The 22,850-nt window shown below is 40.4% G+C and overlaps 2 protein-coding genes across 6 annotated transcripts in view; one reads left to right on the forward strand and one right to left on the reverse strand.

The window, feature by feature from the left end:
* Positions 1-11: 11 nt before the first annotated feature.
* Positions 12-6,090, reverse strand: CNEP1R1 (CTD nuclear envelope phosphatase 1 regulatory subunit 1). 3 transcript variants are annotated; one of them, XR_008484421.1, is made up of 7 exons: positions 6,037-6,090; positions 3,747-3,818; positions 2,308-2,381; positions 1,869-1,978; positions 1,677-1,731; positions 1,316-1,417; positions 12-99 (listed from the first exon to the last, which is right to left on the reverse strand). XR_008484421.1 is itself a non-coding variant. In XM_054296311.1 (6 exons), exons 1-6 carry the CDS (start codon positions 6,059-6,061, stop codon positions 1,376-1,378), a joined length of 378 nt encoding a protein of 125 aa, XP_054152286.1. In that variant the 5' UTR covers positions 6,062-6,090; the 3' UTR covers positions 133-1,375. The 3 variants fall into 3 exon arrangements, 1 of the variants encoding a protein (XP_054152286.1); XR_008484420.1 differs by lacking the exon at positions 12-99 and adding an exon at positions 133-889; XM_054296311.1 differs by lacking the exon at positions 12-99 and having other exon boundaries at positions 133-1,417.
* A 136-nt stretch (positions 6,091-6,226) lies between these two features.
* ZNF423 (zinc finger protein 423) overlaps positions 6,227-22,850 on the forward strand; it is a 281,707-nt gene continuing 265,083 nt past the window's right edge. For all 3 annotated transcript variants that reach the window (XM_054269386.1, XM_054269389.1, XM_054269388.1), the window contains exons 1-2: positions 6,227-6,414; positions 9,028-9,158. In XM_054269386.1, the coding sequence (XP_054125361.1) occupies positions 9,107-9,158 (52 nt within the window). In that variant the 5' untranslated portion in view covers positions 6,227-6,414; positions 9,028-9,106. The remainder of the gene's footprint in view (positions 6,415-9,027; positions 9,159-22,850) is intronic.

Raw genomic sequence — 22,850 nt, forward strand, 5'->3', positions numbered from 1 at the left:
TTATAAAACCCACATCAAATACGGGAAATGTTGGTCCGGTATGAAAGTTAGAGAGTGCAGCTATAAATTTGCTGAAGTTCTTCTGTGTTCAGTGGAGATCTGTATTTGTACAGTACAAAAAAAGATAACACCTGTTTATACAAAGATTTTATTTTATACACATTTACCTACAAAATATACAGCAGTTAAAAATAATGGATGGGCAGAAGACTTACTGGAAAAAAAATCCAGAAGACAATTCTTAAAGTTTCAACTGACAAAGTTACATCAATAGGCTGCCTTTAAAAGCCAGTCTACCCTGTAGTAGGGGTTACTGAAGTTGCAAGAGCTTTGCAGTTAGAGTCAATTTAAAGAGTTCAAAACATTTTAAAAGGCACCTTGAACAACTTAAACTCTTAAAATTTGACAGTTTTAGCTATTCAAAAGTTACACTTTATGCATATATCATCCACACCTGCTTGTTAACACTCTGAATAACAAATTTTGTTATTTTATTGTGGCACTCCTTAGATTTTCTTCACCAAATCTGATGTTACACATTTGCAATACCAGTTTCATATTCTGACTATCAGAGCATAAAAATCCACTCAGAATGGTCCGGTGGATTTAGATACAGTACTACCTTACAATTGGGAAGATACAAGCATATATTTAAGACAATTTTTAAAAAAATTAAAATCTTAAAATAAGTGTTTTGAACCAGATAAAAGAAGGAACTACGTATGACCACAAGGAAAGTGGCTGGTGCACTATATACACAACTTGACAAATGTAATCCTTGATATATTTGCGAAGTTCTTTAACAGTAAGACCAGTTTTCTCCAGCACAGTCAGTCTTCCTGTGAGCCTCTAAACCAGTTCCAAAAGTGTGACCAGGAGACAAGGACGGCTGTAATGAGGAAGTGTGCTAATAAAACATCAGGAGAATGGCAAACGTTCCTTTCAATACTCCTCATGAAAACAAGAAAATCCATACACCAGATATTTCTTTTTTTCCTCAACATTGGCATCGATCTGCTATTTACAACAGCTCAGAAAGACACGTAACACAAATGAGGTTTCGTTTTCAAGTTCAACTTCATTGCCGATTAACATACTTCACCTGTATGTTCTGTTCTAGCTGAAGTAAAAAAGTGACACTAATACTGAAAAAGAGGTAATCAGAAGTAGCAAAAGCACTGATAATGTGATAACAAAGAATTTGGATAAATATTCAAGAAAGTAATATTGCACACTTTCACTGTCAACTGTGTTAAGACTTTTACTCCCAGGCAGTGACAACCAGTCCCATTTGATTTTTTTGCTGTCATACTACCTTAAAAAAGGTCATTTTTGGTTTCCATGGCAGTGGAAAAAAAATGAAGGAAGACAGCCCTTATTGAACATGAGGCCTAGGTTTCAAAATTAATTTTCCAGTCTGCAAGACAGAAAACAAAATAAATAAAGTTTAAACCCTGAAAGTTGAACCCAACAATTAAGCTTCAATGTTACAGGGAGAGTTTAATACAACACACAAAATGATGTTAAGTATTCCACATTCCAGTTTTACAGACACACAGAATTTGCTGAGGTATATACAAATGCTGTTCAGAAAAACAGACTATGTGTCTCTTTGGATTATTTCCTCATTTTTCTTTTAACAAAGAAGGTTTAAGCAATGAAGCAGCAACACTTACATCATCACAGGACATATTATATTCTGCCAAAACAGTTCGGCATCGGGCTGCTATACTGCATGGATTCTGTCAAGGAAAGCAACCCACACTTGTACACACAGAATGCAAAAACTAAAAAAGCAGAATTAGCACACAAGCTTCAACAACTGCAGGAGCTACACTTTTAATGTGACAAACATTATCAAAGGATACATTGATGGTGCCACCACTCTTTTATGTATTCCAGCAAAGAACAAGCCTATTAGGGTAATACAGCTAATTGTGAAGAATGGGTGATTCCAAAGTGACGTGAAAAATGATACCTAGGAAAGAAATCAGGTTAGTTCAACTGCATACTTTCTAAAACACACAAAGCCACTGTCTAGAGCCCTTAACTAAAAATAAAATACTGCTCCCAGCCATTTCCAAGTACTTGTGAACAATTCTTTAGATAAGCATTCAGGGTACAGTGTTTTGGCAGGCACTGTCCTAGGACATATTCCACAACAACTCCAGACAGCTTGATAGCTTTCCTAAAAATCACCTCCCAGTTTCATATGAGAATGCGTTCAGGCTTTCAGTTTTCAATACACCACCTGACTGCAGCACCAAGCTATGGAACACAGCACATTTGGCATTAGGCTGACCTTACCTTTTGTGTCTCTGGGTCTATTAACCAGTTCCAAGCCCCGGTTGCTGTGCAGACTGACACCACTATCAAAATCACTGATGAAGAGAAGAATGAGAGTCAAACAGTATACCTCACTCAAATTTAAATGCATTTATTTGTCAGCAGCAACTCTTAAACACTTATTTCTTTTCTCACTTCTGAGAGAGGAAAAGCTCTTAATTGGAAAGCAGAAATGAAAAGATGCAAAGAAATTTCTAATTTTTGAAACCCTAAGAAATCTGTACAGAGTTCCCGGACAGAACAAGTACATCTGAAAATCTAAATTCTGTCAAGTAAAAACATGCTGGTCCTTTGAAAGAACCAAAGTTATCTTTTCAAAAGGAAGTTGAAATAATTCAATCAAAAGCATAGAGCTTCTTCTCTACATCCCAGAAATACTTTCTTTTCAGGATAACAGGAAGAAAAGTTAACATTGGTCACACACCTCATTATAATTAAAATAGAAAGTCCTTCTTTTATGTGAATTATGAAACAAGCAATTTGGGAAAAAACATGAGCCACTGAATACAATATTAGTTATGCAAACCTCATTTAAATAGGTTTAAAAGTTTCCAGCATTTTTTTAAATTATAACTGACAGAAAATAGCAGTTTTGGAAGCCAAATGCATTCCTAAAGTAGGTGTGCACAAACTCAACAGAACTACATACAAATATCTGATTGCTCTGAAACAAGAGGGTTTGAGGTAGTGCTAGTGATGTTTGGTTTTGCTTTCTAAGTAGTCATTCTTTCAGTTCTTCATTCAAAATTGACCTCTCAGGAGAAGAGATGCTATTTTATGTGTTCTGGAAAAAGTCTGTATTCTTTGAATAGAAAAACTTCAGCAGAGTCTCAAAAACAAAACAAAACAAAAAAAACCACCAAAAACCCCAAAGTTGTGTGTTTCTACCACAGACCACTGATCCCAAAGCTGGCAGCATATCTATGGAATTTTTTGCCTTCCCCCCTCCTTCAAACCTTCCTGTCATAACAAAGCTGCCTTTATGGCACACTGCCGTAATTTTTTCACCTTCAATTTTGTAGGGACTATCTCACCTAATCATATTTCGTTTAAGTAAGTACAGCAAGAGTTGGGAAGCCTGAGTCTTGAAGAAAAAAACTTCAGTAACATAACAGAAACTGAATAAAACAGAAACAAACACAATTTATTGTTTTAGATATTTCCAGAATAATTCAGCCTTGAGCTAATTCAATTTTAACCTCATTTTCCTAACTCTGGCTAAAATATTAGTTTATTATCCTGTATGAACTTGCTGCAGTGTTCGAATGTATGCCACAAATTTTAAAGCAAGTATAAATAAAAATTTTTCTTTGGGCAAATTTAAATAAAGGATAAACACTGGTAAATCTAACAAGCTTGAAAGACAGACTCCTATTTATTCCTTGGAACACCAAACTTACTTCTCCAACGTCCTGTAGCAGGTTGCAAACATGCAATGTATTCAGTAAGTCTTCTTTCAAAAGCTTTGAGATCTGGGAAAGATGTATATCAAGCATAATTAGATCTTCATGTATTTAGTCATGTTTTAAAGTAGAAGATAAAAAGAACTCCCCCATGCACACCCATCTCGTAAACAGGCAGAGAAAACCAACGCAATGATTCTTTATATGCAGTAGAAATCCAGTCATAGCAGCTTTACTCAGCTTCAGTTAAGAAGTGCAGTGGTGGAATTAATCTAAAAGCAAAAAACATTCCCACTTATAAAAAGAAAAATCAATACAATTGAGAAATCACACTATTTCAGACATCTTTAGAAATAGTGACTTAGATTTATAGTAACTTAAATTGCCTCTCAAAACAAAACAAAGTAACACATTTTGAAGTACTAAGTATATCAGGAAACCATTAAGTTCTACTATCAATATAATGACAATTTAAAAAGTTGGCCATTTGCCACTGTTCAAGGGGTAATTGTAGCAGTGTGGCTTTGATGACTTTTTTTTGTAGAAACTTTAAATGTCTATATATATATATATATATGTGTGTATATATATATGTATATATATATATATATGTATATACACACACACACACATATGCAAAAAATCCCACAGTGAACACTGCTCCAATGATCTTATTCCAATCAATATTCCTTAAAAATAGATCTTCCTTCTTACTGCCATCGTTCTCCCATGGTCTTTCCACTGAAATTGCTGTTAAATCCATTTCAAGTTGATATTCCTAATTGTCTCCAAGGAGCTGTTTCACCTTAAGTCCAGGTTAGATTTACACTTCCTTTTAACAAGGTCAATATTTGATAATATTACAGTTAAAGCTAGAATTCTACCTGAAGTAAAGTTTTAATTAGGATCAACTTAACTTTCAGCTAAAGTATCTGTCAGCATGAATGTGGAACTTCAACTTCCAACTACTGCTATATTAGTTAACTCAATAAAACAATTAAAGAATAAGCTTGGAAGAAATAAGTCTATTATGATAACTATGAAAGCATTTTCTACACTGTGAATTTATTCCTAAACGGTTTGCAGGTGAATTTATGGGGGAAGATTACAGTACCTTGACTTCAGCCACAGAACAGCTAACTAGTCTTAATTACTGCCAAGAAGACGGAAGTTAATGGCCTGTCCTCCACATCCCTTCTGGGGAAGTTAAACCACCGCCGGCAATTACAGCTAATTAACTGTTCCCTGACTAGCACAAACCCCCCCCCAACTAGTCACGGAAGCGAGAGGGGGAACACAAGGCACCACACGAAAACCTGCTATTTGAGAAACAGCACCCTGAAGGCATAAAAACAGGCTATTGACAACAAAGCTCTCAAGAAAACATTCACATAATACAGCCACCACTGAAACAAAATATGGAAAAAACTTTTTCAGAAAAAAGAAAACGGAAGTTTAAACTTATTTTCAACTATGCACGTTCTAAGAACCTTCTCTGAGTTGATCCCTTTAGCAGCTGTGGCTAGCAGGGCACACTTTGGGAACCCTCAGATTGCACAAGCATAGCAACAAAGCCCTGACAACGCCGGACTACCGGTTTCTGTGGGCATTGCCTACTTCTGGTGCCAGCTACAAAACACCTGCTAATTCCGAAACACTGGGCCATTTTAAAAATCTCTACCAGTCTTTGGACACTGAAAAGTCCTTTCAGGGTTTTGACTTTTTCTGTGAGCTGTAACTTCAAAGAACTTGTAACCCAAACTATCAAGTGTCCCCGGACAAGAAGGGGCGGGCTACTTGAGGTCGCGTTCGTCAAAGGCGAAAGGAGCCCCGGCTCAGTGTAACGCCTAGTGGGGCTCAAGAGCCGTAAGAAACGCGTCTCCCGCAAAAAGCCGGGAGCGGGCAAGGAGATCCCACAGCACAAGGGGATTTTCCTCAGCTGCAGCCGAGCAGCGGCACCGAAAGGGAACCGCGGGCACTCCCTCCTCCCGGGGCAGGCAGCAGCCCTCAGCACAGGCCCTCCCGCGGGCGCTGCTCTCCGGGGAGCAGCATAGCCCGCCCCGAGCGCGGGACGCCGAGCAGGCCCCGGAACCCCGCCCTAGCTCGCCTGTCTGGGCCGAGGAGGAGCGCCGGGAGCGCAGTGCAGAGGGAGCCGAGGCCTCCCGCGGCCGCTTCGTCCCGCTCCGCAGGGACGGGGCAGCGCGCTCGGGCAGCCCGGGCGCAGAGCCGGCAGCTCCCGGCGCGCCGAAGAAGCAGCTCCGGGCTCGCTCCGAGCGGCCGCACTCACCCTCAGCCTGGTCCAGGGAGTTCATGGCGGGCGGGCGGGCGGAGCACCGAGCACGGGCCGTTCCCCGCGGCCCCGCGCACCGCCCCGCCGGCCCGGCCCCGCAACAACGCCCCGCGCTACTCGCCCGCCGCGCCGCCCGCAGCAAGCGCGCCTCGCATTGGCTACCGGCAGCGAAGGGGCGCGGCTCGGCCGGCTGTGGGGATGTTGTCGAGCAGCTGTGTTGAACTTTATTTATTAAACAGCAGCGTCGCGGTTTTTTCCTTTTCTGCGCCTACTGACATCCTCACAACACTTGAGACGGCTTTTCAATATACGTGTCTCGGCAGAAAATAAAAGCTAGAAAAGAAGATACAGTATTCTTCCTTCAAGACAGCACAGGTCAACCTCTACACTTGTTCATTTTCTACATCTCCCCACTCGCAGTCACCAGCCAGCGCTCCGGCACGGCCAGGCTGCTCGCCCAGGCGCTTGTGAGAGCCCTGCAGTGCACAGGTTTAAAGGCTGCTTTTGGAAACAGGCCCAGCAAGACTGACGGGGGATTTCCTCAGTAGGGCCAGGCAAAGCTGCTGCAAGCTACAGGCCCGAGCATTAGGCTGAAAATCCTACACAGGCAATTCAATTGATCAGGGTTTCTGTGCAGGAGGATGGTACTGGGGCACGAAGACCGTGTGTCTCTGGGTATGGGCCTGTATCTCTGTCAGAAGGGCTGTGAGGTGCTTCCACACATCGCCCCTCAGCCCCATCCCCTGGGTTTATTGCTGCAGGAGCGCTGTGGCCCCACAGGGACGGGGTTTGTCACAGGGATAGCAGCAGTGGTGGCGGCCCTGCTGAGCTGCCAGCCCGGGCCCGGCTTGCTCCTGCGGCAGTAATCGCGGACTGGATGGCAACAGCCGAATAATGGTCAGCCAAAAGCAGCGCTGAAGGGTTGGGTTTCTTTGCCTGTTGTTGGTGTCCCATGGGACATCAGGGATCAGCCATCATGATCCCACAGCCCTGCCTGCTGCTAGCCCAGCTGGGCCACAGAGGTAGCTGAACTGGTCTGTTTGCTAAATGAAAGCTTTCTGAGTTAGTGAGTGACTCGATTAGTGAGCTCTCCCGGGAGCCGGGCTCTCTGCACTGCCATCTGTTTTCAGCTAACTGGTACTGGAACCTGGATTGTATTTGTAGTCCAGTAAGAATTTTGTGCTGCTTAAAGCAGAGGCACTGCAGTGCTCTCGAGGTAGGGATGTGGTCTAATTTCTCTCCTTCTGTTTCTTAAAAGGAACCTAGAAAATCATAAAAATGTGATTCATAGTAGTTTTGCTCTCACTGGTTTAAGCATAATTACAAAAAAACCAGTGTATTCTAGAAATTCATACATTACTTTTGCTTTGGTGATGTCTCACTGAATGTAAATGATGGCCTGTTATTTTCTTAAGAGTGTTTGAGTCCAGCCTGTTATAGTTTCACCTAGGTAGTTTATACCAATTTTGCCAGTGTAAAAACCAGAAGAACATGGTACTGGTGGTAGTTGAAATTATGTCTTCCATGTGGAAAGGCAGAGCACCTCAGTGGTGGTTTTTCTGGCTGTTGACAAGGGCTATAGCAGATACTAGCACGGGAGTTTCACTGAATCAAAGATTGGAGTACGGGAAGGAGATGTTTTCTTCCTTTCTACAACTGTACTCTTGCAGTTTGTAGAACCTTAAATCAATCAGACCCCAGGAAACTGGATGCTGCTCTGAAAAAGTGAGTTCTCTGCATAGCCCTTGGAGATTTCCAGCATCCTGAAAGGATCAGAAGGTTGTCATTTGCATTAAGCTATTTATATTTGTGTCAGCTCGCTGATGTGCAGATCTCCTCTGGTCTTTTACATTGCTCCAGCTATTAGGTTTATATCTGAACAGATACAGATATTAAAGCTGTTTTTATTCAAACCTCAATGATTTGTGACACTCAGAGGCTGAATATACATCAGGGAAAAAATTCCAAGATCTATAACCCTTGATATACCTAAGTAAATTATAATTCCTTGATTGTTTCTAATGTGAAACTTCTTGGATTGTTAAAAATGTTTTGGGTGTTTTTTTCCCCCAAATAGCTTTTACTGTCTACTGTACAACTCTTGACTAGCCAGGATAAATGAGGCAAGGCAATGTAACTGTCATCTCACTACAGCTATGACTTAAATAAACTGTTTCTTAGGGTTAGTGCATCTGCTAGTAACCCTTGATATCTTTCCCTGCCAACATGTGTGAAGCCTGAAAATGAGCAGCCTAAGCAAAAGGGCTGGGTGTACACTGGATTGCTTCACAAGGCAGAGGTGGTTGCAGAACCATGCTTTGTCAGTTTTGAGTGCTGTCTCAAGTATCTCTTCTCGAGGTGCAAGGAATGCATCTTTCTGAGTTTAGCATCTTTGGTGCCTATTTCTGATTCTCACAGCTGTACTTGGAGCATAATGTGAGAGCATCTGTTGGCAGCATCTGCTATCAGAGATAATTAGGATGGGTCACTTGTTTCTTAGTTTGCTTTTCCAGCCGTCTGCATTTTTTAGTCTACATATCCTTTCTCGTAATCATTTTCCTCTGAACAATCCCTCCCTCTTGAGGCCACATGTTACTTCAGAGATTCTGTGGTAATGTTTAAGACTGTTACATATTCAGTCTTTTTGCATTTACTAAACCTGCATTTTTATAAATCTGTTTACTGTAGTAAGTTTGAAGAGTATAATCCTAACTTCTATTTAGCGATACAGTGATAGTGTTTACATGCTTCATGTGCCTTTCTTGAGTAGATTTTGGAAGCTTAAAGCTTAAATCTTATCAAGAGACTGTCCTTTTTTTTCTTCATTCTATCTCATTTTCCCTATGGAGTCTTTTACTTATCTATAGTACTGCTGGGGTTTTTCTGTAAGAGGATCCATACTCAGGACTTCTTGGTTTATACAACAAAAAAAATCTGATTAGAAAATTCCATAACTTTTTTTTCTTTCTTTTTTTTTTTTTTTTGTAGCTGGCCTATAGAAAATATTTTAAAGTTTATCCTGGAAGATGAGCTTCATCAAATAGATGCATATTCTGTAGAAGAGAGAATGCCTTTTGTTAGACATCTGAACGAAGTCCAGAGAATCATCTCTACACAATGTAAGTATAGTGTAGAAATATGGATTTTGTGTGTGTGGCTTGATGTAATAGAAGATTCATTTTCACTTCTTGGAAGTGTAGTATGCAATTTGTTCTGCCACATTGAACATGATAAGTTATGTCCTGAGATGCTATAAATGGTTTGAATTTTGGTAGACTATAAAGCTAATTTGTGTTCCTCTGCTCTTTTTCTGCAACTGGAATGACATTTATTATTTGAAGTACTTACAGCAGATGTGGTAAAACTTCACTGTCATATTCCATCTAACACTTCATAAGACAGGCTTCTTTTATTCAGGATAACTTAATCTCTTATTTAGTTTATTGTTCTTCTTTACACAGCTGTAACACCAGAGACACATCAGTTTCTGAGCAAGAAATCAAATCCAGCAATCCAATAAGAATCTGCATTTCTGCTGCTTCAATAATTTGCTATTTGTGAATGAGGCTGTGATAGTTCTTATGGAATGTGGCTGAGCCTGTGGTGCTGAACTGGCTCTGCATTTACTGTGCTGAATTGGCTTTTACTCAGAAATTAGGCCCAGCCACCTCCAGCTCTCTGATAATTGAGGACCTGCTGGGATGCAAGGGAATTTATTTTCTGCCAAATTTGCTTACTCTTAGCACAAGAAACTCCCTCGTCAACTTCTCGTTCACTTTTTTGACACTTTTTAAAAATAGGATATGGATTCTTGCTCAGTCTTGAACCATATGTATTCAGCATCTCCATTTTCTAGTCCTTCCCATTTAATTCCCCAGTAGAGTCTTCTCAGCCTCTTAATCCCCATGTTCTCCTACACATTGTATTTGGTTTTCTAAAAGCTGTCAGGGAACAAATTTATTCACCTGATTTTGCCTTGTTTTCAAGGCTGCTTTAGTACTTCAAATGTCACTCCTGGTATGATAATAGAGTGACAACATTGTCTTCTTTCACTGACTCTCAGGTTGAAAGTTAAGTATTTAGAACAAGGACATTTTTCTTTGAAATCTTAGATTTATGCCAAAAACATTAGACCACAACAAGGCTCATAGGAAAACCAAACGGTTTGTTACTAACAATGCAGAGAAGCCAAGACTGGAAGCTGGATTTGTTTCATTTCTTTTGGAGGTAGTGGTGTGGGAACTGTGCTGTGGGCAGGCAAAGCTTGAGAGGTGATGGGGCCACTGTTCCTGTGTGCCTGCTCATTCCCCGTGGGTATGTCCCCATCTCCCTCCCTGGCTGGCAGCTGCCACCTCTCAGTGGCACAGCCCTGAGGTGTGATACCAGCTGTGATGGGTGCAGGGCACAGTGGGACAGGTTGTGCTGCTGAAACAGCTGCATTCCTGTGGCAGCTTCTGAGAGCTGGCATCCAATCCCGTGTTTGAGCTGCTCTGTCACAGCCTGCTTTGTGCCAGACACAGGAGTAGGAGGTTTGTTGGCTTTTGAAATGATGAGCCATGTACACTGCTGGCTTGCCAGGAGATGCTGTATTTCTTGCTGTATTTCTTGTTGTTTCCAGCCATCACTTTGGGCATTTGTTTGTTCAGCTTGAGATCCTATTCACAGCAGCTGCTTTGAGGGTGTTTGCATTCAGTTGTCTGCTTGTCCTGCAGGGTTAAAGTTGATACTAGTTTTGCATAACAAGGATTCCTTCCAGCCTAATAAGTACTTCTTATGAAAAACAAACAAAATAACCACAAGAACACAAATCTGATTATAGCTTTTTGCTCACATAGCTCCACCCTACTACACCTGTTTCCAGAAGGGCATATCCTGAAATAACATGGCAATCTCTCTGTTAAGTAAACTTCTCTTGCTTTTGTCTCTGTAGTATTGCAGCTACACCAGAGAAGTGGGAGATAATTTCTCTTGAGGTTTTTGGTTAATCATCTTCTGAGGAAAACCACTGTTTATATAAAAACACAGAATTTAAATGGATTCTTTATATTTAATTATTTGTACTCAGGTTATCAGTACCTTTATAAAACAAAATTCATTGTTAATGCCCTTATAACTGGCAATCCTGAGCCCACTTTCCTGTTGCTTCAATAAACTGTGCTATTTATGAGCCTGTAATCATGGAAGCTCTTATTGAGTTCAACCAGACCTGTAGTGCTGAATTGATTCTAATCAGAAATCAAACTTGGTCACACCCAGCCCCTCTGAGGACCAGCTGGAATGCAAAGGGGGTGTTTATTCTGCTAAATTTCTATTCCCTTAATGCAGATGTCACTTGTAGGTGCTGATGCTTAATGAAGGCACTTGCTGCTGTACACTTTTTCAGTAGCTCTTTACTTAAGGGGAAAGTGGATCTTGTGTAAGCAGAAAGTTTGGATTAAAATGTCCCACTGTGGCTGCAAACTTTTGCCATGACTGTTGTGATGCCCATGTACTTTAGGTTTCATTTAAGCACTGTCAGGAGGAGCTGACTGAGCTGCTCTGTGTTACCAGGCATTCAGTAATTTAGGCAAGCCCAAAGAAGGGAATCTGACCTTTTCACATCTCTCTAGAGTTTGTTAATGAAGACTGGTGAAGGAAAAATAGTATATCACTTCTACTGGATATGGCACTCTTTACAAAACAAATGTGTAAAAATCTATTAAATATGCTTATTTTATCTGTTTAACACCTTGGATTAGTCTAGCTTTTAAAAGTCTTTTCTGGTAACCTATACCTAAACTTATGTTCTTATCTTTTCTAGTAGAATTCTTTACAAAATGCACTGTACCTTTAAATCAATGTGAGAGAAACAAGCAAATAATCATATTTAATAGTATCTAATAATAATAGTAGCTTAGCCAGGTAGTGATGTAGATTCATTATGCAAATATTGCCTGAATAGAACTGTATAAATATGCTTGTACTTTTGGCCTTTGGTATGCTGTGTGTAGATTTTGCAGATCTTCAAAATATTGGAAGGTGGCTTCTGTTGGAGATAGGCAAGCAAGCTCATTTCTCATGACTCCTACATTGGTGTACATCTGTTGTGGGTATTTTTTCAACGTGGCTTTAAAGGTATTTAGGAAAGATGTTTTGTAACACAGGTAAAAAATGTTCCTGTTTAGTCTCTAGTGTCTGGCTGTAGTCTGGTGGTTTTTCCTAGTCCCACTGCCTTCCCTTTGAGTGAGATTTGAGTCCCAACATCAAAATGGAAGACAGTTCAGGTGAGAATCCTACAAAAATAATATTCTGTGGATTGGAATAGATTAATGGGCTGCTCTCAGTAGAATAATTCTGAGAAGTTTGCAGCCCAGTTTAACCAGCCATATTCTTAGCATTTTTTACATGTCTAAGAAATACACTTGGGGAAATGAAAATTGGGGGGGAGGGGGAACCCCTTGCTTTAAGGAACTGTTTTTATCATTTTTAGCAGCATTGTTAAGCAGTAAAGTAGTGAAACTTGGTGACAGTCTAGTACAGTTCTGCAGTCTGTGGTGCTCCTTAATTGATTTTCCAGTTGGTTGCAGATGACTACACCAAGGGTGATTGTAGAGAGAAGCAGTTTTACCAACAGATGCAGAAAGAATGAGACACCTTCTGACTGTCATAGCTGCCACCAGCAAGGAGGAAAAGTAGGTTTCTGTTAAAGGGTTTCGCTTATTCTGTTACAGAGATGGTAATTACATAGGTAGGTGTAACCCACTTCAGAAATGTGACCCTGCAAATATGTAGATAATGTTTGAAGATCATGCCTATTTAATGTTTCTGGATCACCTTAAAACTTCTAGTTAGTTTTAAAATTTCTTATGCATCTAGGCAATATCTTTTGCAATATTTAATTCCCTTCCTCCTCACTGACTTCCAAATTTGATGTATGTCCTTCTGATAGTGATGTGACTGGAACTACACCAGAGATTCTCTCATTTGGTTCATGGAATGTTGCACATGTGTAGCAGTACATAATCTCTTCAAATGAGAGTTAGAAATTCTCTGCTACTATCACAGTTTAGTGATCTATTGAAATGTTTAGGCACAGGAATCCAGACAGAACTACAGCTGCTGCAGCTGGGTTGGTTAATGTGTCTGAAATGCAAAGATCATGTGGGATCATTGGAGCAGGTTGTAAATGGATTTATCATTTTAAAAAAACAATTAAATAGCAAAGCTGAGAAATTAATTTGTTTTCAGTTGTTTTAAACCAAATATGTGGGTTTATTATGTATATGAGACACTTTGAGAACTGCTTAAAAAAATAGGTGTATTCCCATATAAAAAAATTAGTTCTTCCTTGGCTATCTACTGTTCCACTCATAATTTCAGGATCAGTGTGAACAAACATTTTTGTTGATTAAGCAAATGGAACTTGTGACTTTCCTCTCTTTACATTGATAAGAAATGTAATCTTCCAAGTTAAATTACTAAAATCAAGTTATCAGTAAAATTCTTAAAGGTTAACATTCAGCATCAATCCTCAGAACATATGTATTGCTAGTTTTAATTTTTGAGCTATCTTCAGTATTTTTGCAAGAAACCAGGCTACTAACAAAATTACAGTAATGTCACTGTAATAGTTCATCATAGACAATATTCTTTTCAGCTGCATATTTCTCAGTATGCTAGGATCATGAAATAAAAATCAGATTATAAATATAAATTTTAATAATTTTTCACTCTAGCACTAAAATGTGATCAAGCAGGAATCATTAACTAAAAATCTTCCTCTGATGTATATTACAGCTTCCTACTGTAACAAATTCTTTTCTGCATAGCTTAAAATAGAGATCACAGATACCTCCCATTTGTGTAGAAGGTGTTTCTGATCAAAGAGCACATTGTTCTGTGGATTTCTCAGAGCTCAGCATTGGACTTGGTACTTGTAGCTTCTGGTACATACAAGGTGGCAACAGCACAGCAATGGGAAACAGTCTTTTAGTTTGATATAACCAGCTTCTCTTTTCTTCAGGGGATTATTCTAGAATTATAGGCAATCACTTACAGGAACCTGAACGTGAGGTGAAAATAACATACCTCTCATAAGTCAGATCTCACACCTGCACTCCACTAAGTTAATTGACTGTTTTGTATTCTTGAACAACTCAACATAGCATTTTCCTCTTGCCCTGTAATCAGACTTCATTATTCTATCTAGAGAAAGTTTAAGTTGGTTGAGAGATGTCACTTAAAATATTCTCCATTCAGAACTGCAGTTAAAATTTCTTTCAACGCCTTTAAATTTTAAACACAGATTCATTGCACTTCTGGGTAACAGAATTTGACCTAGTTAAAATGAGACAGCTTTAAAATAGTTCACTGAATTAATTTCTAATAATGCATAATACATGTAGTGATTCAATGTCTGTCCTGGATTGTTGCTTACATGGCATAAAATGCACTTAACACACTCGCATATAATAATTAAATGATAGGAAGTTATATAGTAATTGCCTAATTATAATTTCAGTTTCTTGTGTTGATTCTATGTAACTAAATAAAAATGCTTTTTAAGATTGATCTCTATTTGTTTCAGAACTTTTTATTGTAAATTTACACATTTCACATATTTCCCTGTATCAGGAACACAGTAACAAAAATGCAATTTCCCCTGGAGCAAAAGTAACTGCCCTGTTCTTCAGTTAAAAATATTCTGAAATTAAGAAAAAATCTGTACCAATCCTATTATTTTGGGTGTTTGTGACTTTGTGTAGAATTGGGAATCTTTATCTTGTTCATGATCTAAAGTTAAAACTGGCCAATAATGATTTGACAGGGGGAAGGAGAACTTACAGCTTTTCATTTATATTTCAAATTGAGTTTATATACTGGTTCTAAATCAAAACTAACCTCTGCAGCTACAGGAGGGCTGGGTCAATGCTGAACTTTAAACATCTCACCCTGTTATATTGCACAGACCAAACAGCTGTATTTTTTTATCTGTCTGGAGAAGTGCAAAGTCGATGAGAACACCAGTTTGATGAAGCCATCTCTGTTCTCTGGAGCACATCATGGTGTGCCTGTGCAGGATGCACTGGCTCTCATAGCCAAAGCTCTTGGGAACAGATCTGCTGAGTGCACCAGGGTTTCACACAAGCCAGCTGATCTGGTAGGTGACTGCCCAGCATGGGAGCTGTGAGATGTGCAGTGTGCCTCTGGACATGAGACTTATTTCTGTTACAAGCAAGAAATTACTGGGATTGGTTGGAGTTGAACCCAGTAAGTGACCCTGCACCTACCAGATAATTTAAGGAATTCATTTTTTTTCCTCTGAAATACAATTCTGAGCAACTTTTAAATCTGATTTAAGATTGCTTATACATAAGAAATAATCTGTAAATAAATGACAGGCACTAGAGATAAAATGTTTGTGTATAAAATGTGGGCATGTCTATTAATGGGCATGTGCACCCTGCAGCGTGTGCAGATATTCTTCACAAAATTAGACAAGTTCTAAGGAAATATACACGTCCCTAAGGGGAATTGCTCTCTCACAGGTTATGTTTGCAAAGTGTTTGATCATCTGCTAATTCTGTTGAGGATTTAAGTTGTAATGGCACTGTACACAGAAATGCATTTAAGTTTGTGATATCCATCAAAATAAAATACAATTCTTGGTTTAACAAGAGTTAGACTTGGAATGTTGGTATCATTTTGTCTGTAGAACTACTCTACAGAAAATTCTTCGATGCCCTTGTGATAAGAAGCCTGTGAGATTCTCACAGGCTTCTACTTGTGCTCCTAGTTTCTTTTGAAGAGTTGCTCACTACTTCTGGTTATTTAGACTCAGACTTATTGAACAAACTCATCCTTTACCTGAAGATGGAGACAATCTCATGACGATGTGAGGCCATGGACAGGCACTGCCATCCACACCTTGAACACACCTTCACCTCCTCTGCTGCCAAGCAGTACTGCTGTCTTAGGCTAGTCATCCTTTCCTGAGCTTAAACCTTGACTTGGGTGAAAGGCTGTCAGGGGCTCTTCTTCCAGCCCTCTTTCAGCTTCATATTTCAAAGTAATTCATTCTCTTTCCGTGACTGACTTGATCCCTTGCCACAGTACATTTATTCATAGAAGTAGAACAAAACATAGTAGATACTACATGAACTGCAATCAAGTAGACGTGTGAGATGTGGAAAAATCTGAACTTGCAAATATTTGGCAGTGATCAAATAATAGTTGAAAGAGTGGAACTCAGCCATGCTATTTTCAGAGCAAATTTTATGTGAAAGAATTGGAGAGTAGGGGAGTATACTATTCTTTATCTAAAAATGAATTCGTTCTAACGTTATAAAAGCATAAGAACATAAAACTCATCTTTCATGTCCTTAGTCTGAAATCAGATTCAGCTACTGTCCTTGCATCTGTTTGAAGTTGGTATGGGTTGAGGTGAACACCTGGCTATTTTAGAATGCTTTTTTTCCTCCCCTGTTGTGAACTTTTCCCATTCCACAAAGCTTTCTTTTTTAGTTACCAAGTTGGTTGCAATTCTTTTGAGTTACTGAAGCTCATGGGGAAACCAGAAGGGCAGCAGAAACGGTGAGGGCGGTTCAGGTTTTAAACATGAATATTCTTGGATGCATAGAATTAGAGTATAGTGTTTTGTTGTAAATTAAATACTGCTTTAATGATTGAAAGTTATGGGGAAGTCAGCAGAAAAATATTGTGACATCTGCTTAATGGGATTATTTTCTTTTATTAAATGCTGGTGTAAAAAGAAACTACATGTACACTCTTGACAGCTATTGATGTGCTGGGTCTGATTCGTTGGATGTATACCAGGCACAAACTCTATCAAAACTAGTGACCTACATTATGGTCATGGATTAAATCCTTGCTTAGAACCAGCCCCAGATGACATCTGTTTGTCATGAACTAAAATCTGGCTTTAACTTTTCATACCAATTGCACTTCATTTGTCAGTTTGTTTTAACTTGTGTGCAGGTTAACATTAATATCAGAGAGTTTGGCTTTGTAGTGTGCTCATGCTATGATTAGTAACCCTGCAGGTCAGTGTGCTCTGTTGTTAATACATATGGGACTGGTAGCTCAGTGCCTGTACATCTTTGAAAGTAGGGCACTGAATGAGAGAGGCCAAGGCGTTTGTAGCTCTTGGGCTGTGGTGCCACTGCTTTGGCTGCACATTGCTGTATCTGCTTTCAGTTACCTGTTTTCAGGCATTGCTCAAGCCTGGTGGTTTTAGACCTTCACAGTTAAAGGAGTGTCCTGTACAAACAAAGGTGGATTTTACATGTTTGTTTTAAAGCAGTTGACAACAAAACACAAAAACTATTTCCAAACAGGACTCTCAGATGCAAAGGAAAATCCTCGACCTCTTCTTTTAGCACCTGTTAAAAGGTTTGGACTTCTGGGATGTTCTTCATATCAACCTGCAGAATGGCCACAGCTTGGAGGGACACCTGCCCTTTTGCCACCAGGTGAGTGACAAAGATATGTAGCTGTTTGGTTTAGTAACTGTAAATCATTTCTGCTTAGAACCTGATGCTGACAACTACACAGCTACTCTAGCTGGAGAACTTAAATCATTTGAATAATGATTTAGAGGAATTTTCATTTAAATAGTGAAAACAGCAGCCATGTCAGCCTGAAAAGTACTGTTTCTATATTGAAAATAATTCCTTCCTTCCCTTCCTTCCCTTCTACCCTCCCTTCCTCCCATCCCTGCCCCTTACTCAAAAATTCACCACCATGTGTTTATGCGAGAAGAGACTAAATAACCATGTTTTCAGGCCAAAATAAATTTTTTGTGGTCCCTCTGACTTCTGTCATTCCTATCCAGCCATGGGCATCTATGCAGCTGCCTCGTGCTTTCCCTTTCAGGGATGCCACAAGGACATGAATACACAAAAGTGTATATCAAATCATTAGGTTTCATAATACAAAAAAATGAAGCATTAAGGTGGCAATTAACCTTTCACTGATGAAAGAGGGGATTGATTTTTAGATGTAAACATATATGGGAAGGATTACCAAATCCTAAAACTGCCTTACAGTATTTGTTGTTTTTTGTCACAGCCATTCGTGTTAAACCACTGCAGCACCAATGGGGAACTAAGAAGACACCGACAGCACTGAGAATGTGGAAGTCCTGTAACCACCATCACACCCTCTGTCACCTGCGAGAGATGAAAAATTGAAGAAGGCTTTTCCTTTAAAACAAATGCTCATGAATGTCACTGCTGCACCTTTGTGATTTTAAATTCAAGTTGTAAGCAGTCACAGAATAAAGTTGTGTGTTTTACACAGTTGCCACCAGTTTCAGCCTGTGTTTGAGCTTCTTCAGACTATTCAGATTAGAATGGGCAGGTCTCATCAGACCTGGCTTTCTCTGCATGTTGGGTAGGATGGAATTTCTCTTAATTCATGGAAAGTCCCTCAGTCATTTCTGCATTTTACATTAGAGAGATGAAGGTGAAGACTCTGACCAAGAATTGCTGGTGTGAATTTCTGGTCTGTTAACTGACAGTTTGAAACAGTTTTATAGCAGTCTCTTGAATGTGTCTCTTGCAATTTGCTTGCAATTGGGTATTTTTAATTTTCAACTGCTTTAGCTTCTATTATAAGCTGAAACTATAACAGTGGGAAAACTAAAAAAAAAATGGAAGTAATTATAATTAGAAAAGCAGTGAAGTAAAATAATGTGAAGAACTGCCTTAATTTGTAGTTACATACATTCCAATCAAATATCAGATTTAAGCATTTTTAACATCCATTCCACAAAAATGCCAAGTATGCTTGGACTTAATACATGTAAAATAAATGGCAGATGCTCTGCCAAAATATTTAACATTAGGTTTAAAATATGGCTTATAGATTGAACATAAACAAACATGCCAGCAATGCTGTTCTTGAAGTTTTATGTGGATTTTTCAAACTTCTGAGAGAGACAATTTTTCTCACACAGAAAATAGTTTAGAAGTATGTGAAGTATATGTCTAGTTACTGAAAGTAACTTTTGTAATGCATTAAATACATCATTACCTGCAACTATAATAGGCATAGTAACTTTGCAGAAATGAGTGAAATTTTAAAATGATTGCCATATCTTTAAAAATGTGAAGTACCTTTTGCTTTATATTTCTGGTGTGTGGCAGCTATTTTTCATTATAGTAGGAGAAAATTTCCACTGGTAGCGAATAGCAAAGAACATGACTAGTATGTGTTCTTATCAGTATTTCAGAGTAATTAAATTGTTTTGTTCTTTTTGCAAGACAGATTGTCTGATGTCATCACAGTGCATTCTGTAGTGCAGCACTTCACTGTCTAGGTTACACAGTGACTTCAGTATTATGTTTTTCTGATAGTGCTTGCTGGATTTTCTCTATCATAACCCATTGTCAGATTAGTTTTCATTATTAAATTTATTCATTCTATGAATTAGATCAATTTTTTTTTTGCCAAGAAACAATACCAGCTATAAATCTTAATGGAACAAAATTGCTCTGCAGTGCAAACCATAGAAAATAGTCCTGTGCTTGAGAACTAAGTGGTGTCTTTCTGTAAGACCTGCCAATTTATTTTTATCTTGCAGGTTTTTTCATTCATTCATCATTTTCATTAATACATTAACTAAACCCTTAGGAACTACCTGTCAGCCCAGGAGTAAGTAATAATGTAGCTCACTATTTTTCAAGAATGTAATACCAATTTTTAAGAATGATTTGTGATAAGTGATAGTGTAATGGTAGTGCTGTCATTGAATAGGTAACTAGCCCTCAAAATTATTGAACCTCACCTAAATCCTAACTATGAATTTATTTAGCTGTTGGTACTACAATGTCTGAGGGCTGCACACACTTACAAATTGCCCTGCTGGTGTCCATGTGAGATAGGAGATTGCATAGGCTTTCCCAGGGGAACCTGGAAGCTTGTTTCAGAGTCTGGAATTGAACTAATTCTCTTGAGCCCCACAGTAGGTCCTTAATCACAAAATCATTCCCCACTTCCCCCAAAGGGATTAAATGTAATAACTTGTATCATTTAAGGGCTTTTCTTTTTTAACACTTGAGGTTGAGGGTTTGAGGTGAACTTTGCTAAAGAGTTAGCTGTCATGGTGTAGAATTTCTCTTTCCAAAGAGGGGGAGTGGGCAGTTAAGATGCTGCTCTGGCACACGGGGATTGATCAGGCCCTGCTGGTCCTGCAGTGGCCTCCAGCTCTGAGTGGCACCCTGACAAACACTAATCCCTCTGTGAACTGAGGAAGGTGCTCAAACCAAGTATTCCAAGGAAACAGAGTGAAAGATGTGCACACCTGCACTGTGAAGAAAAGAAACATGTAAAAGGGAAAAGGAATAACACATTGCCATTTTAGGAGTCAGCTTGGGCCTCTGCTTTCACATATGAATATAGGAAATTTAAGGGAGCTAAAAAACACAAAACCAGTTTATACCTGCATTTGGACACAAGTGGAGCCCTTCTGTGGATGCTTACTTTTCAAGTGAATTAGCTTAAAGTTAGTGTTTTTAACATCAAATTAGTGTAAAACTAAATTCAGCACACCTGTGCACAAAGGAAATAATGTTTGAAATTTCAGTGATTTAAATACAGGAAAAAACCCCACGCAAACCAACCAAGCCAAACAAACAAACCCAAGCCTTGCAGAATGTTATCATCTAAGTGAATTGTAATTTATTTTTCTGAGAAAACTTCTGAGCAGCATATGTACCTCTTTCATTGTCCTGCTATTTTCAGATTCTCACAAATGGTCTTAATCACTTTTAGGCAAATAAAAATGCTTGGTTTTCCTTCAGTTAGGTGTTTGGGTGAGGTATATTCTTTTTAAATCGGTTTAAAAGGCCAGTGTTCCTTAAACATTCACAGTGCTGGCAAGTGTGGAAGAAGAAAATATGAAGCACAGTAGAGGTGAATAAAGAGAAAGAAAAAATAAACGTAACTATGGACAGTTCCTAAGTCCTGCTGCACATTGGAAGAGCTGGCAGTGCTTCCCTCAGGGAAGAAGTGTCGCGGTGGTTGAGGCGCGGTGTGAGGGAGGTGGGCACATGGCAGTGCCCAGCACGGTGTGAGGGAGCTGGGCACACAGCAGTGCCCAGCACGGTGTGAGGGAGGTGGGCACACAGCAGTGCCCAGCACGGTGTGAGGGAGCTGGGCACACGGCAGTGCCCAGCACGGTGTGAGGGAGATGGGCACATGGCAGTGCCCAGCACGGTGTGAGGGAGGTGGGCACACGGCAGTGCCCAGCACGGTGTGAGGGAGCTGGGCACACGGCAGTGCCCAGCACGGTGTGAGGGAGCTGGGCACACAGCAGTGCCCAGCACGGTGTGAGGGAGGTGGGCACATGGCAGTGCCCAGCACGGGGTGAGGGAGGTGGGCACATGGCAGTGCCCAGCACGGTGTGAGGGAGCTGGGCACATGGCAGTGCCCAGCACGGTGTGAGGGAGCTGGGCACACGGCACTGCCCAGCACGGTGTGAGGGAGCTGGGCACACGGCACTGCCCAGCACAGGAGGGAGATGGGCACACGGCACTGCCCAGCACAGGAGGGAGGTGGGCACACAGCACTGCCCAGCACAGGAGGGAGGTGGGCACACAGCACTGCCCAGCACAGGAGGGAGTTGGGCACACAGCACTGCCCAGCACGGGAGCACCTCCTTGCTCAGGAGCATGTGGGCTCCAACACAGGAGCCCTGGGCCCCTGCTTGTGGAAAGTGAAGTGGAGAGATCCAATTCCCGCTTGCCTGCCCAGGAGTGTGAGGGCTCCAGCACAACCCATCTTAGACCCCTGCTTGTGGAAAGATCCAATTTCCCCTTAGCTGCTTTTGCTGCTCGTCCTTGAGTCACCTGGGAACTTCCTGAGGTGCCGCTGCTCCCCTCAGAGCCGGCGGCCGTGTGGGGCTGTGTGAAGCAGCCGCCTGGCTGAGGCCAGGGTGGAGAGCACGAACTGTCTCCATTTTCTGTCCTCAAACCTCTGTTACACCTGAGGATGGGAACAAACTCCATGTTTGACCAGCATCAGGGCCCATGAGAGGGCTGCTGAGGGCAGAAAATTGCTCTCAACACATCTTTGATCAATCTGCTGTTTGTTTTCTGAACTGCTTAGCTGAACAGGAGTTGCTTGAGGCCTACATTGCATTTTACCAAAAAGAAAACATATCAGGTGAGATTTTAACCAGAACCCTGCTCCAGTGATCAAGTAGAAAGAGGAATGATAACTTTCATCTATAGTTAAGGCTAAAATATTGCCCAGAGTGCTTCAATTATTGACTTTCTTCATATCGCCAGTACTGCCATTGATTTCCACTTCCTCAGGTCTCATGTGGTGATATATTTTAAAGGCACTGTATTTCTCATTTTGCCCTCTTACATCTTTAGCTGGATTTACTTTTCTGACAGAAAACTTGTATTTAAAATATTTTTCAAACACCAGTGCTATTCTGACCTGCTTTTGAACTCAGATATTATACATGGACTAAATGAAAATGTTGTTGAACTGAAGTCCGGCTGCAGAGGCCTGATGAAGTTTGAGTAACCAAGGCAGGAGAAAGTGACTTCCTTGTTCAAAATGTGTTCTTTCAGAGCATAGAACTTTTCTGCAGTGTACCAACATCCTGGCTGCATCTCAGCCTGATGCTTGCCCTGGTGCCATGCACCTGCCATGGTAGAGGCAGGACAAGGAGTGAAGGGAGTGGGAGGCTGCCCATTTCCCCAGCTAGAAGCTGTGCTGCACCTTTGTGGTCAGAGCTGCCCAGGAGGAAAACAGCTCTCACTGCTAGCCCTGCACCGAGAACCTGGGGGTTGAGC

Source organism: Melozone crissalis, unplaced genomic scaffold (genome assembly GCF_028551555.1).
Source record: "Melozone crissalis strain CALT ecotype California unplaced genomic scaffold, PUWL_Pcris_2 ptg000007l_1, whole genome shotgun sequence".
NCBI lineage: Eukaryota > Metazoa > Chordata > Aves > Passeriformes > Passerellidae > Melozone > Melozone crissalis.